At 41.3% G+C, this 16,731-nt stretch overlaps 1 protein-coding gene across 3 annotated transcripts in view; it reads right to left on the bottom strand.

Annotated features, from left to right (window-relative positions):
* Nucleotides 1-16,731, bottom strand: part of LOC111566453 (glutamate receptor ionotropic, kainate 2) — a 63,595-nt gene that overhangs the window by 22,323 nt on the left and 24,541 nt on the right. For all 3 annotated transcript variants that reach the window (XM_035946709.2, XM_035946708.2, XM_023267043.3), the window contains exon 6: nt 15,625-15,798. In XM_035946709.2, coding sequence (XP_035802602.1) covers nt 15,625-15,798 — 174 coding nt within the window. The remainder of the gene's footprint in view (nt 1-15,624; nt 15,799-16,731) is intronic.

Here is a 16,731-nt window from a genome sequence, read left to right as displayed (position 1 = left end):
AAGTTTGTTTTTACTTTACTTTTCACGATGAATAATGCCTAAGTATAAAATACAACTGGATTGTTTCAGCAAAAACCGGAATGTGCGGCAGTAGGCTTAGAATTCATAAAAAAAAAAAGCTTAATAGATGAACTCGTACCTTGAACTTCAAGAAATAAAAGATGCTGAACTGTTTTGTTTTTTCCTAAGCTATTGCAACACAAAGAATATTTTGGTTTTTGCAACAAAATACTGCAATGTCAGATAGAGGTGAAACTATGTTCTATTATGTCTGGAAATATTGATAGTTTATAGAAAATTTCAGCACTGAAACAAATGGAAATATCTCTTCCTGGTGTAGATATTTAATATGCTTTGAAATAAGAAAGATTTTCAACCTGGAAACTGCTTCTTTGTGATGTTGTGAGTATTTAAGTTGACATGGTTTTTTAGCAAAAACCTGCATTTTACAAACTCAGTAGTAGAAGCAATGCTATGAAGAGTTTGTAGTTTGACATCTATGACCTTTTGTGCTGAAAACAGTTGCCCACGGTAGTGAAAAATTACACCAAGAGAGCAATGAGACTGAACTAAAACAGTGCATCTGTTCACTGGAAAAGGAGAATTGTTGGACCAACCTCAATAAATTGATTCAACTTGTGATATGCAATTGAATTAAGTTTATTCAAATTAAGTTTTCAAGTTATAATAAATCCACGGGTTTAAGTTAGATCTACTTAAATCATTTGATTCTTCTCAAATTAGCAATTTTTGTTTGTCGCAACTTAATTTTTAGGAAGGTCAACTTGGAGTTTTCACTTTTTCCAACTAAAGTATTTGCTTTTTCCAAATGTAAAATATGATTTTTCATAGATGAACCATTCTTTTCTTCTTCTTTACTCTGTAATCTCAAAACAGCATTTGAGTCACCGGAGAAAAAAAATCAAGAAATATCAGCATCACACTGAAGGAGCAGTAAACCTTATTTTTTGCAGTTTCGCCACAATTTGAACTCCAGTTAATTTCAAGGATGACGTGTAATTTCAAGGTGATAGAATCCACAAAGAAAACTGTCATCACTAAAAGAGAAATTAAAATGAGATTTATTTGAAATTTGAAATAGTACCTTATTTCAACTACAGCTCAAAATGATTTTTACAATGTATGCTAAACAGCTAAATGCTGAAGTCAAACTAAAGCTCTTTGGAGCCGAGTAAAGCAGCAGATTCAAGTGATAATTCTCTAAAGGTCCATTAACACTTTCACACTGTCATTTGACACATCAATTATAGCTGCTTTGCCATTAAATGTCACATTTTATTAACTGCTAAAATGGACATTTCCGTGTTGGACTTCTTGCAGAATAAACTCACAATTGCAAAAAGAAAAAAAAAAAAAAGACTGTGTAGCTCCGGGTAGTGATGGAAGTGACAGCGACTACATCAAGATGAGTCATGTTTATGCAGCATCCTGTTTCAGAATGAAGACTTTAAAAAGCCCTTTACAATCAATCTGACTAACATGCTTCATCAGCAGCAGTCTGAAGAGTTTCTTTTTCTTTTTTTTTCAATCTGGGCAATATTAGAGCCAGGAGTTTGTTTATGTTCACATAAAGATTGATTTGGCTACAAGATGCCATTATTTTATTTGAGAACAGGATATTGGACGTTTTGTAGTATAAACATGGTTCAACATGCTGCTGCGTTTGCAGCCCTGAAGCCAAAATAATCCACTGATTCCTTCATCAGCCTCTTTGTTTGAATGATTTATGTCATTCTATTAGCTTCTCTTCTGACTTAACAACCATTCCTAGAAATATTTCCCCCATCCTTTAACTTTTGATAGCTGTGATACATCAAATATTGTCTGGCTCAAATGATTTATAAGGCAAAGATCCTTTTCCGACTTTAGAGCAGCACAATTCCTGAAAATCCCTTTATGATGGAAACAAAAAGAGGCTGGCATCAAGCAGAAGGAGAGATCAAGGGGCGAAAAATATGAAATGATGGCTCACAGCTCTGGCAGATTGCATTCAATTTAAAAACAATCCAAGAGCGATCTTGATATTTATTACCGAGCCAAGCACGGGTCCTGTGGGGTGTTTTAAGTGCTTTAAGTGGAACCCATCTTGAACTCTTGGGACTTTCACACAAGAAGGGAAAGGGTTTCAAAGACGATGCCCAAAACCTTTGTTTCCTTGTCCGTCTCACTTGCCTCCCTCTTACTCAGGCACCCACATAACCATTTGAAATCACACGGCCCTCTTTTTTTTTGCCAACAGATGCATCATTTCAGAGACCATTTTCTCTCATTTATCGACTTGCATTTTCTCCCACACCTTACATCTTGCTTTCCAGCCCTTGATGTCTTAGATCATCCTTGCATGTCCCTCTCTCATATACACAACACGTGAGGACCATACAAATATGAGCACACTTCCAGGAACCAATTACCAAGACGCATGCACGCACACACACACACACACACACACACACACACACACACACACACACACACATAGAACTCACACTCAGACACAGTGACAAACCTCAACTCTCTAGCTTCCCAGAGGCATGCCTCATTTGTCGAAGTTGCATGCAGTTTCCTCATTTAGAACAGGTGAACTGTACTCTACAGAGCTGGCAATGTGTATATGTGTGTGTGTTTATACAAATATATTCATTTTTTCCCTGCATCAGTATTCACAGCGGCTCTCCACCTGTGCATAATTCCATAATTCCTCTGATAATGTAGCACCCATGAAAACGACATCTTTCTCCTCTCGCCTCTCTCCAGTCAGCTGTCCTCTTTCTAGCATCCCTCTTAACAAAACGCGCACAAAACACGCACAAAACACGCACACCCGCCCAGCTGGTGATGGACATGTACTGTGGCTGCTTGTGTACAGTGGAACTCCACTGTTTATACATATCATATACATCTGATTAGCCCTAATGAGATTAGTACTGACCTGCTATTCACCATGCATCACTGGGCTGCAGCTGCCAGGCACTGAGCAACAACACACACACACACTGAGACGTAAAGATATGCACTCCGACAAACACACGTCCCGGCAGCATTGCCATCAGCGTCGGAGTCACAATGTCAGTGGGAGAGAGGGAAGCTCTTTGTTTTCTTGGAGCTGCAGTGACTTTGCCCTCAGATCACAGACAGACCCATGGGGTTTGATGATTTGATAGAAGAAGGAGGTAATTATTCATCTCATTCCATAGTTTATATGTATTTGTGCTGCTTCGCTGCACAGTCAGTGCAAGTATTAGTCACAAATTCTGCTGTCAGATCAATGATTGCGTCTCTAAAAGTTTATAACAATTAAAACTTCACTAGTCAAGAAGAGATTTCTTTTCTTTTCTTTGCTGCAAAAATTCCACCATGACTTATAATATCTGCTTTAATCAAGATAGCCACTCTCACTCTCCTCCCCAGTCGAGCGAGATACTGCATTTGTTTTATCTGCCAAGATGAAATTCTCAGGCAGAGTACAGACACTGGCGGCAAAAACCGTCTGTACATAATTAGTGCTGAGTAGCAACCAGTGTGGAAAACGAAAGTGTAATGAAAGTGCATAGACAAAAGTGGACTCACTGACAATGGATGATGGGCTGTAACACTTCCAATCATATTACTTACAGCAACAATTTTGAATTTTTTTTTATTTGTTCGATGCCTATTTGCTTGATGAGAGCTAGAAGATCGATACGAGCCTAGTGTCTGTTCAATAGAAAAATGGAGCCAGCTGGTAAGATCGCATCTTCAATAACGAGGCAGAGATGGGGTTTGCTTTCACCGTGTTTACTGAAAACTACACACAGTTCAATGTCACACCTGCATTCTTGCAACGTGTGCGCTCATTAGCTTAGCTTAGCTTTGCATAACATCTGGAATCAAAGGCATAACAGCTAGCAGGGCTATATCCAGAGGTAACAAAAACACATTGTATTCCCACACAAACATAAACAAGACTCCATGCATTATTTAGTAAATTCTAAAGGTGCTGGTGGGTGGATTTTGCTAGCTTTGGACAGAGACCGGCTGTTTACCCCTGTTTGGGCTAAGCTATTCAGTGCACATCCCCAAAATCAGAGCCAGTCTGCCATGTAAGTGCTCAGCGCGCCTTGTTGGCTGCTTTCCAGCTTGCAATGCATTCAACCCCAATGTCTATCCCTGTAAATGATGGGCCCACTGTGTAGCTTTATCAGATTGTACCCAACTGAGCCTCGTGGGTGAAGCTTTGGCCACCCAGACCTGGCTACAGAAGGGGGCTCTGGATTTCCTATTCCAGATAAGGTTGTATTACTCCTTGATTGGTGATTCATTGCGGTATTTGTACCGTTCTTAGTCTAGTGCCTTCTCTACCACTGATTTGCCTTGGGAGACCCTATCATGGCCCCCAACAACACAGTTCCTACGTCTACAGGGACATACCCTTTGGTGGCAATTCTTTGGAGAGTGCCTCAGTTTGGACGTCGAACTGCGAGGAGACCCCAGGTAGACCCAGATCACCCTGTACAGATTACATATCTCATCTGGCCCGGGAACACCTTGGTATCCTCTAGGCTGGAAAATATTGCTAGGGCGAGTGACATCTGGAATGCCCTGTTCAGCCTGCAGCCAGCACAATCTAGCCTTGGAAAATTAGAAGAAAATGGAGGGATGGATGGATATTGAGCTAACATCTCCTGGTTGCAGCTTCATATTGAACAGTCAGAAGTAAGAGCGTGAAAATGCTCTCATTTAGTGCTTCAGAAGGCAGATACACACCCCAAAATGTCAGAGTGGTCTGACATTTCCAAGGAGAATACTGCTTACAGACGTCTGGAAGGCCTAAATTTCCTTCCATGTTGTTGTGTTCTGCAATTGTCAGTACCTCTGTGATGAACAGATTTCAATATAACATTTATTCAACCATGCAGACTACTGTGATTTGGCATTTTAGGTGCTTAGATTCTTATCCATCATGCCGTTCCATCAGGGAGGTGTTTGATTGGGTCCAAATTAATTTAGCATAACAACACCAAACAGACAGCCAGAGTCCTAAAGAACAATAACAAAGACCAAGATATCCTGCAACATGATGATAATAGCTGCAGAGACTTCAGATCTCAAAGACCTCTGTGATTTCTTAGGCTAACATTTGTTTTATATCTCAGTCATCTATTAATCTTCTGTTAATGACTGGTTGCGTATATGTTCAGTCATTTTCAGAGGAATTAAATTCTCATGTGTCCAGGTTGACTGCTGCTTGTAGTGACGTGAGACATGTCTATTGTACAAGAAGAATAAAAAAATCGAGATCTCAGGTCTTGTCAGGTTTGGAGTCTTGGTCTGAAGAGGATCATTGATCAACTTATGAAATGTAACTGTGGTCCTTCTCAGTCTCATCTTTAGGGAACTGTTCTGACTAAGGAATGTATGACTTAGGGTTTTACATGGTATGAAAAATCAACAAAATGATTGAAAATCAAGGTTTCTTTTTGCCATGTGAACATGTACTTATGTTTATTGTGTGCTGGAAGACATATCAGGAGCAAAATAAGGAGATGGCACCATTGCTGAATAATTCCACTTTGAAACTGAAGCTTAACACCACTGATTCAGGTATCAAAAGGATCCTGTTAATTTTCTGATTGTAGCTTTCCCCATCATCATTCATGATGTAAGATATAGTAGTTTTACACTGTTTGAGCAGAGTCGTAGGTGAGCTGGTGTGCTTGAGCTGCAGCAAATTGTGGAAAAATGGGTGGAAATAGAAGTGAAAACTTCAAAGATCTGCACATACCAGAGGAGGCAATGGTGTAGCATTACATCTAAACCATTTTAAGGTAGAAACTGAATGTTTTCATGGACAAAAACCTCTAAAAATGTGTATTTGATACATAGAGATGATTGCTGGGGAGTTTAATATATCTGAGTCAGTCTGGGATTACAAGAAAAGACACTGAATCACCCTAAATCCATAGAAGAAATGTGCCCAGTTCTCGGAGACGCTTCGAACAAACTACCTGCCAAATAACTTGAAAAACCGTGGCCAAGTGTGCCGAGGAGAACTGGTGCTGTTTCAAAAGCAAATGGTGCTCGTAAAAAAATATCGCCTTGATTTAGGTTTTCCTCTGTTTCCTGCACTTTATTTGAAGGTGCGTGATAAATAAAAACTATTCATGGCATTACTCCTGAAAGCATCTCCACTGCAGTTCTGGTGCCCTAAACTTTTTGCACAGCCCTGTATTTCTGGTGTTGGTGTGTTACATGAGGCCCTGGGTGATGAAACTGAGATGCTGCATTGAGAATTGCACAAATGTTCAGTTCTAGCAAGAAAATGAAAAGACGCGAGTTGAAAAACACTGAAATGTGACATATGTGATTTATGGGGCATATTATGGCTGTTTCAGGTTTCTTAGCAGAGAGGGGAGAGCAGGCAGTGTCGGATCATTTTGGTGAGGAAAAAAAAGCCCTTGGGTGACTACGGCTCAGTGTACTGCCATCTCTTTCTTTGTCCGTAACTTTTCCACTCTGTCTCTCTTCGTCTTTTTCTTTCTGACTGCCTATGTTTTGCCCTAGTCCCTTCTCCCTTCACCCCTGTCTCTTCTTCCTTTTCATCCCCTTTGTCATCCTTCTGCCTTCCCCAGTTTCTCTCTACAGTATTTCACTGAGCTGTATGTGAGTATTGCTCAGAGTGTGGATTTGCCAGTGCCGTCGCTGTTATTTTTCCTCTTTTTCTTTTGTGCATTAGAGGTTTAATCCCTTTCTCACATTGCATTTTCCAAATGCTGAGGCAACAGAGCAGGCTTGCAGAATTTTTTTTAAATGAGGTTTTTGTCACAGGAAAGTAAGACTGGCTTCCTCCAACGGGGACTCCTGGGTAACAGATTCATTGATGGTAGCTGGATTTATGTGAAAGCACATTCATGGTTTTATTGTAGATTTAAGCGCACTTTAAAGGGGGATAAAGGACTACACTGCAGAGTTTTTTTCCTTTAAAAGACAGGGTCCTGTCAGAATGGTGGAGAGTGTGAGCAGAAAATATGTCTATATATATTGATTCAGTACTGATGCAGTGTTATTAAAGTGCTCTTATCAAACCTGGACAGATGCTTTCATGTTGACAAAACCTCCATTCTGACCTTACATTGTACTTTTACCAAAGTCTAAGTGATCTTTTTACTTCAAGAATTATTCTTTCATCACTGTAACCTCACAGTTTTTTTTTTTTTTTTTTTATCTCACTGTGCCCGTAAATTGTATATTTGAACTTTGGAATAAAGGCAGACGGGGAGAAAGAGACTTAATACCCTTTTCAAACTTTGAAAACAATGGGTTTACATAGCTAAATGGGTGAAGCAGTTCAAATATGCACAGCCTGCTCAGTCTAACTACCTAGTCCCTCTTCTGTTTGTTCCAAACAAACTACTGGTGCCACTGCCAGGCACACTTTCTTGCATACTAGATTTTCACTGCAAAGATGGTCTGATGTAGGGTTTTCAGAACATATTAATTCAGCTCATGACCAGACCAAGCGGCTACAGCCACTTCAGGCTCGGACCTGCAGTGCTGTGAGCTACATTCTAATATTATTACCATGATAACAATGATAACATGATGATGGGAATGTTTGCCATGCTCACCCACTTTACTTTTAAATCTACTTTAGATTCCATTTAGATTAGCAGTATTGAGCAAATTCAAATTTTGGACCTCCTGCTAGATAGAAAGTCAGAGGATCAGCAACGTTAATGCAATTCATTCTGTGATCAACACGAGTGTCTGTATGGAAATTTCAAAGCAATCCATCCCAAAATTGTTGATACACTTAGCTGCAGCCGCTGACAGTCTGCCATCTCTTGAGCTAAGCCACGAGCGCAGTTAAAAATATCCCAGATTATGACAGCACACAAAAAAACATCAAATATGATGCCGTGCCCAACTATTTTATTAAGTCTGACAAAAGAGGCTGCAAATGTTCAGAGCCGTCGTGTCCCACCAGACCCTTCAGGCAACAGCATGCTGCTGGCAGCACAGTCCAGTTCAGAGTCCACCCTAATTAACACCATGCTGCCTAACCTACATCTGATTAAGTGGCTGTTTAACATGATGGCCTTTCCTCATATTTCATCAACCCCCAGCCAGGTTTTGCTAAAGAGGCTAGGTGCCCCCACCGCAGGTTTAATCTTCCCCCAGTTCATCAGCAACACTCTCCAAAAAATTTCCAGAATAACAAACTATTCGAAGCCATTGAAAAGAAGCCAAGACCTGGGTTGTGATTAAATTGTGACTCACTTAAGAACTCCACTTCATATGTGACAAAGACAAGTTTGGGTTGGAGTCTGCAGAGCGGTGCAGAAAGAGTAGAGGGTTGTTAAAGGGCTGAAACTACTTTGTATTTCGCTACCATCTGGTGGGCTCTGGTGGCCACAGAGCAGGAGAGAGAAAAAAGGGGAGAGAGAGGGAGGATGCAGGCAGTATGGAGGCAGTCCACACTTGATTCATAGTGTAAACAACACAGCCAGTGTTAATTACATCTGGGTTACTGCTAAACAGTGGCCATTTTGCAGGGGTCTCTTCAGAATACTGCAGGATGCTATCAATTAAAAAAAAAAAGACGAGTCCTACAGGAAAATCTTTGGTTTATAGAATGCTGATAAAGAATGTTAATACACCCTGTTTGTTATTTATGAACTGCAATAACTGTACGTGGTGCAGCATGGAACCCTCCATGTTTTCTGTGTGCATACAGGAGACTTGCATTCTGCAACTGTTTCTCTGCAGCTGTATTAATATTAATATACGGATTATTTTCATATAAGTAGATGACATGTTTATGTTGCAGCTGATTGCCAATTGTAATTACTCTGTCAAGATTAATGTACTGTACAGTAATTTATTATCTTTTATATGCTCATTCTAGGTTTTTAAAACCTGGATCTGTCAAATAACTAACTAATAACTAACTAACAGGCTTTAAAATAAATGTAGAGGACTAAAAAGTGCAATATTTGACAAACCCAAAAATGTACCATAATAGAAGCAAGAAAGTAAATGAAGCTGCAGTATGTCACTATATGCAGATTTTTGTTTGTGTGTACATGCCTGCTTCATAACTTTGTATGTTTGTTTGTGTGCACTGAATGGAAGGTTCCATTTAAATGATTACATACAGTATGCGCATACTATACACAGTATATAAAGTACGGTATAGGTGTGTGATTGTACGCGTAGGTGGGAGGGCCAGCTTCTCAAAGGACGCTAGCTTGCCAAGAGATCCCAAGGCCAGCCAATATCCCTGAGCCCAAGTGTGACCATGACACACAGCTCCTGCTGCCTGCACTGGCCTCCAGGGGCTGATTGTGTGATAGTGATCTGATGATGGTTGTAGTCCCTGATTGCAAAGCCTTTTATTGTCCTATATAACATCTGCAGGCGCCTGCTTGCACTTCTGTCCAGGAACGTCTGGCATGTGTGTGCATATGTAGTGCGGTATGTGAGTTACAGGAGCATGCTGTTAAGGAATGTGGTCTGACTGCGTCTCATCATTCTCACCCTATCTGCACTGTTTCCTCTTTCAATTTGGTGCGGAAAAACAATGAATATATGAGACACCGAAGTCAAATGACTCCGAAGGAGCAAAATCAAAGGGAAAAAAAATGATAATAAATGCTCTATTTAAATTCCTCCTCTCCCTCTGCCTGCCTGTTCTCACTCACAAAAGGCTTCTATGGACCAAGGGAGCACTGGTGCTAATAATGTTGATGCTGTGCCAAGCCCAGCTGGTGGTGCCCGGCACAGGGCATCGAGTGTCTGCTCTCCACAGTTGCTGTCTTTAAAAGGCTCTCTCCTCTGCCAACTGGGATCAGAGGGAGGGAGATCACATTGCTGTAATGGACGCAACCAACCTGTGAACCTGTGCAGAGCTCATTCTGCTCGCTCCATCCGTTCTATATCAAATGCAATATTGAGGCATCATGCTATTCTATGTGATTCAAAGCAGGGGGTTTGTCAAAGCGCTGCAGAGCAGCTTGCAATGACAGCTAATTGGAATCTGACTCATTCGGGATTTTTAAGGCAACATATATTCAGGGAAAAAAACCCATAATGATAGGCAGATTGTGTTAATGGACATTTTTGAATGTGGAACACTTAAATGTGGTTATTACTGAACATTGTGTGCCGGAGGGGATATTTTACAGGTAAAAAATACATTTGCAAATGTTCTCTAGCATAGCAACTACACTGCATTTCTTTTTTTTTTTTTGCATTCCTGCACTTGATTTCCTTGCTGATAATCTAATTGTGACAAGCTCAGTGTCCAGTCATGCTGATACATTAGTTGGACACCGAACCAAACAGAGTTAAGAAATGTGGGTGGAAAAAAAGAAAATGTGAGTATTTGGTGTCCTGTAGAACTTTTATTTAAGCTGCAGGGTAAAATGTGAAGCCAGTTTGAGTGAACAAAAGCATTTCCCCAAATGCCGAATTTAATTTCCAGTAAAGTTTATTTATGCAGCGATTCACATCAGGCAGAATTACAGTATGTGTCCTCCATTCAATATCAAACTGACTGGGGAGCAGCAAATGTGGCCCAACGCCCACGCTGAGGACACTCATTTGGTTGAAATGCTGTATGAATGAAGCGCACAGGGAGAGAGATTCATGTGTCGGTATTCTCTTTCCTTTTGCATGATTCCAGGCAGCCATGTGCCCACCGGTGAGGACAAATCTGAGCCAAGTGCTCTCCGTTCGAAGAGCTACCAAACGAGAAACCGAAGCAGACATCCTACAATATGTGCTCATTGTGTTTCGCACTCACATACGGTCCAAACACACATAAAACATGTATGAAAAACACATTCTTTCCAGAGCGAAGCTGCTACCTAGCAGGTTCCTGCATAGTGCTTTCACTGTGTGGGTGTCTCCTGCTCTCCTCTCAGCAGTGCTTGTTAATGCGCCTAGGTGTGTTGTTGCCCCTCTTTCTATGCCTCACTCCACTCCTGTGCATTTCTCAGCAAACCTGCTCCCTCCATTTTTCTCTCGCTGTTTCACTCTCTGCTCCCATTACACCTAATTTGAGCCCAAATAGAAATGAAGTACACTCAGCAGAAAACACTTAAAAAGGCCCAATCTGTACAAAAAACATTACACCAAGATCCGTGTGTTCAGTCTTTGTTGATCGGGTGGTAATGGCGAGATCATTGCAATAATGCACGTCATAATTCAACTCAAATGCTGGAGGATGAAAAACGCATCTTGACTGGCAACGCTGTCATAAAAGCAGAAGGGCAACAGGGGCAGAGAGGATTCATCGTGTCATTTAGCTTTTATAGTTTCCATTTCAAGTCTGATGAGGAATGATCTTGTTTTTCACATTATGTACAATGCATGCATGCTCTGGATTTTGGTGTCAGAACAACATCCAGAGGCCTGTTTGACAAAAGCAATTTGCGTGCACTCGTGTTGCAAAATGGTGGCAGCATCACAAACAAGACTGTCACTCAGAAATTACAATTATTGCAAGTGCTGCAGGGCTCTCACACAGTCGGGCCCAGGTCACGGACACCGAGTTTGTCTTAGTTAGTGAGATGTGTCAAAATTAACGGGGAGGAAATTATCTCACGTTACAAATCACAGCTGGCACGCTGCAAATTCGGGGAAACAGGACCCAGTACGTGCATGCACCACTTCTGGTGAATCCCTTCTGCGTGCAATCCATATCCCATGGGGGGAATGGCAGACTGCCATTAACAATTATATGGTGAGACAGTTACAGAATGCAAATACGCTGAGGAGCTGCTGCTGAAAAATGCTTGGCAATGTGTTTTATGGCATCAGGAAAAACTTAAGTATTAAACTTTAAGTATAGAAGGTGTACTAAATTTCTGTCTTGAACGCACACTTTTAAAGACCCTGTATATCATGGCAGTCTTGAATTTCTAATAAGTCCTGTGAATCCTAATTTTTTTATGAAGGAATTACTGACTCTTGTATCTTTGTCACATAAAAAAAAAACAACCATGAAATTTGGTTCTTTCATAGATTTATTATAGGTTTTCTGGAAATATGACAAAGTCTGCTGGGTCAAAAATAGACATACACCAATGCTAATATTTGGTTAAATATTCTTTTGCCCTTTTAACCTCAACAAGGTAGTTTCGGCAGCCGTCTACAGCCTTCTGGTTGTATCTTTGACCATTCCTGCTGGCTGAACTGGTGCAGTTGAACTAAGTATGTTGGCTTTCTGAGACATGCTTTATGGGGTTTTAAGTCGTGACTTTGGCGAGAGAAGTGTAAAACCTGAATTCCAGTCTGATTCTACCCATTTATTCACCACATTTAATTTGTGTTTGTGGTCACTGTCTTGTTTGAACATGATTGCATCTAAGATTCAACCTTCTAGCTAATGATTTTAGCTTTTCATTTTTCATTATTCTGTTTAATTTGTGTAAAGTACCAGTTCCAGGTGCAATAAAACAGCCCCGAGCATAATACTACCACCACCATGCCTGACTCTAGGTATGGTAGCATTTTGGTTCTACAAAAGAACCTAATTTACAAGTGTATGTAAACTTTTGTTCACAACTGTATGTCTCCAAAACTAGCTTTTCTTGTGTATTACAAGCATCCAAACAAAGTGTTGTATGTCTTTTTGGGGAAGAAGATGAAAGTCAGTGTGCAGCGTTGTAGATATTATTAAAACCTGATTTTCATAAAGAATTATTACAGTACACTTGGAAAGTTTGCTGAGCATGCATGCATCTCAGTGTATTTGTTGTGAATTCAGTTAATTTCGATTGTGTTAGTCTAACAAGCTTTTAACTGTGTCCCATGTGAACTAAAAGAGCATCCCAGCCCCACCGTGTCATACATATTATTCAAACAGCCGCTCTCTATTAATAAGAGAGTCATTATTATGAGCTATTACACCGGAATTTTCAATTGTGTTGATGACACTAGAGAACTTCCAGTTCTCTGTGCTGGTAATTATAGCTCAGTGAAATGTAGACATAAATGAAATAATGCAGATGTAGAAAAGATCGGGGGCTAGAGCCTCGGGGGAGGCATACAACAGGGAAACCAGTTTTTAGATTTACCCTCAGTTAAATCTAAGTATATACTTAGCTCATTGAATGGGGATTTAAAATAATTCAAATTACAACAAAGCATTATAACCAAATATCTCATTAGCTGCAGGCAATAATTATATGCAGACACAGACAAAATAATAATCAGATTTGATACAAAATATCTAATATTTCTGTCTGATTCTGAGTTTGTGTGTCAATGTGCGAGTTGCAGGTCTCTAATTGCTGTATATTCACTTCAAGACAAAGGGTTACAACGACTTGAGCTTAATCTGGGGGTTTGGTCGAAGAGCTGACACGAACAAATGAGATCGGGGGCACATACACAAACAAATGAAACAAACTAATTAGCATTCCTGCTCTGATTATGCGTCCCTCCACGTTACAGATACCTCTGACAAACAGAGTTAGGAGGCAGCAGCTCAGCGCGTTTGTGGCTGTGAGCTCGCCTGGTCTGGGGAAGGACTTCTCATTATACATCCTTCCCTGAGACAACACTCGGCCTCACCCAAGGCACCGAGTGTCACTGTGATTATACACCACCCTGCATTAACGCCAACCTCGTGGCATGAGGGAAAAACATCGCATGCACCTCTCAACACTCCCCCCCCCCTCCCCCTCTCCCTCCTCCTCCTCCTCTCCCTCTCTTGCTGCAACCCTCCTCCTCCCATCTCAGTCAATCAATCCTTCATGAAATCACAAGGTGACATGGACGGCGTTGTCCTGGTAACCATCGCTACACAACTGTTGCCTGGCCACCGAGAGCAAACAAGCCCAGAAAAACCCAGCAAGGCTCCTCTGTTGCACAGAATAAGAACAAGGCATGAGAGAGGAGAGGAGGAATAAAAGGCTGGAGGGAGGGTCGGGGGTGGAAGGTCACACACCGGCCGCTGCAGCACTCTCTGGCTTTAATTTAATGATATCCTTCAAGGTGGCTCCACTGCCCAGAGCGCCACAGCATGAATGTCAAATCTACAGATTAATTGAAGACATTTGTGTTACAGGAAAACCAAATGTTATTTTAATCCTTACATTCATTATGTAGGTGTGGGATATATTTTAAATCAGAGGAGCTGCTTCTCCGCTATGCATTTATTACAATGTATTTTTTATTTTTTTTTGCATTCACACTGGAAATCTCCTCATTCACTCATTATAAAGAACCGTCTTAGGCTGGAGGACTCCAAAGAATAAAACACATCAGACCCGGGACTTATAAATAGAGCACTCTAATGAAGCACTTTGTCAAGCCTGCCGTTGGAAGTATTATTTATTATTTAACCGTGATTCTAGTCCATTGAGATATGTCAATATGTAGTATAGGATCTGACAAGATGATTCATGCAATGCTAATTAATCAGTTCAACATTCAGCACTAATATCCATTAATTTCCGGGGAAGGGAAAGGAAAAAATTGAGTGATTTGACCCCTCTGTGCATTGCATTAATCTTTCCGCATACATAACTACTTCTCTTGTTTTGCTGCACTCCACTGCCACATGGGAAAAAAGAATGCATATACAGTTGCTTCAGGTAAAATGTAATATGATATTACTATATTTATAACAGTGTGTGCAGCATATTCCTGACAAGACATGAAAGATTGGTATATGTGCAGCAAACAGAGAAGAAATAAACACATTTATTTCCATGACTGATTGTGGGTTTTTGATCATATTTAAGAATTGAATTACAGCTGTGATTGATATTTGAGTAGACACCATCCACTGAGTCTAACTCAAAGGGTTCTCTTTAAGTCTTTGATGAAAAGACACTTCTTTCATTAGACAGATTTCTGATACCAGATCTTAAATCTTCCAAGCAAAAAAAAAGAAAGAAAAGAAGAGAAAAGCTGGCTAAAAGAAGGAAAAAAGGTGTCTGTCTCTTAGGAAGGGTGCTGTGAGGGAGGCGGAGTAAATTGACTGTTTACAACAACAGACCCAGAAAGGGACCTTGAATGTCCATGACGAGCACCATTCCCTTTTCACTTTCAAATCACCTTATCCCATGCTTTTTTGGATGCCATCCTAAAAAACCAAGGCCATAATTTCCATCCAATTTGCTCCCTCTCTCTGCATGAACACTGACAGATTGTCATATTTTGGCCACGCTCCCAGAGGAGAGTTGTGAGAGGCAGGAGGGCAGATAAACGGCTATTACCATTCACACCGGCTCATTACTGAGCATTTAGACCCAGGAGCACCAATTCAAAAGCTCCACGCAGAGGGCATTCATGCTGCTTCTGTACCCTCCCCGGGAGCCCCGCACCACTGAGTTGGTGATTGACAACTGGCACTCACTTATTCTCCCCGTTAGGAATCACTCCTGTACATTTCAAAACAATCATTTCTTCTCATCAGCACTCATCTGCAGTTTCAGAAAGATCCTTCTGTGTAAAAACATGTGCCTGCAGAATCAAACCCCCAAAAGTGCTGATTCTTTAAACATGGCGCCCAATTGATTTGGTCACTTGGACGCACAGCTATAAATATGTCTTGCATGCGCAGCATAACGTGCATTATGTAAGCAGCATAAAAAGCTTTAAGCCTACTGTCATGAATCCATCCAGCAGGCCTGAGTCCGGTTTGGGTGGGGCTTGTAACCGCTCCATTGACCACTTCTCGATGATTGACGACACCTGAGAGTTTTCTGTGTTGAGGATGCGGAACCCGGTCATGTTGACTCCACTGTAGCGGTACGGTTCCATGTCGAGGGCGAAAAGGTCCTGGAAGAGAGATGAAAGTTGTTTGGTTCTGCAGAAATAATGATTTTTGCATCTTCATTTCTGCACCGCGGCATATCACTCGTCTCACTAATTAAGAGCGGTCGTCTGAGTGGCGTCTTTTAGCTGGAGATGTGAGAGCAGAAAGGTGCAGTTGAAGGCGTTTCAAAAGTTATTTTATCTCGTGCCGAGGCAGTAGCCTTGATTAAGGCAAGACTTTCAAGGTTACAGGCAGGCCTTGGTGGACTGCCATCTATCATGTGGAAGCGAAAGGACAACCCGATTGTCCTGCATGCAGCAAGTCTGGCATCTCACCAGGCAGATGTCTCTGGGACGCAGCAGCACAGTTGACAGAGCAACAGCAGGTGATGGACGCAGAAAGGGGGTGCCATGGTCAATGTTTGCTGTCCTATTCCGAAAGCAGCACGGATGGCTTGGTACCAGTACACGGCAGCTTAGGCCAGCACAGCGGCCTCTGTTCTGCCAAACACTGGCTGATGTTAAAGTAGGCATGTTTCCATCCCGACAAGCAGCAACACGCCACTGAAACAGCCCTATAATCACTATTCTCTTCCCCTCCCCACTGCCATACCTGCTGTCACTCACTCCCCCTTTCATCTAACCAGGTTCTTATGTGTACGGGTAGTTACATATCCTGTTGCACTGGCAAATGTCTTTTTCAGGTCAGTTTTGCTCAAAACCTCTCCCTCAGCCTTTCCAATTGGGCTCCAAACAACACAGCATGCCATTTGTTTGTTAGAGCTATAATGGACCAAATGGGTGACAGTCTCATCTGCTCAGGGCTATTATCTGAGCTCTCAGTCTTCTGTTCTCTTGGCTCAGAGAAGATGTGCTGCTTTTCATCTGCAGCATAGCAAGCAATCTTTGTAGTGGCTAGATCAAAGAACTTTGGAGAACTTCAATCGCCGCCTGAGT

Source organism: Amphiprion ocellaris, chromosome 12, assembly GCF_022539595.1.
Source record: "Amphiprion ocellaris isolate individual 3 ecotype Okinawa chromosome 12, ASM2253959v1, whole genome shotgun sequence".
Lineage (NCBI taxonomy): Eukaryota > Metazoa > Chordata > Actinopteri > Pomacentridae > Amphiprion > Amphiprion ocellaris.
The sequence above is the reverse complement of the archived record's forward strand: the minus strand, read 5'-3'. Positions and strand labels throughout refer to the sequence as shown.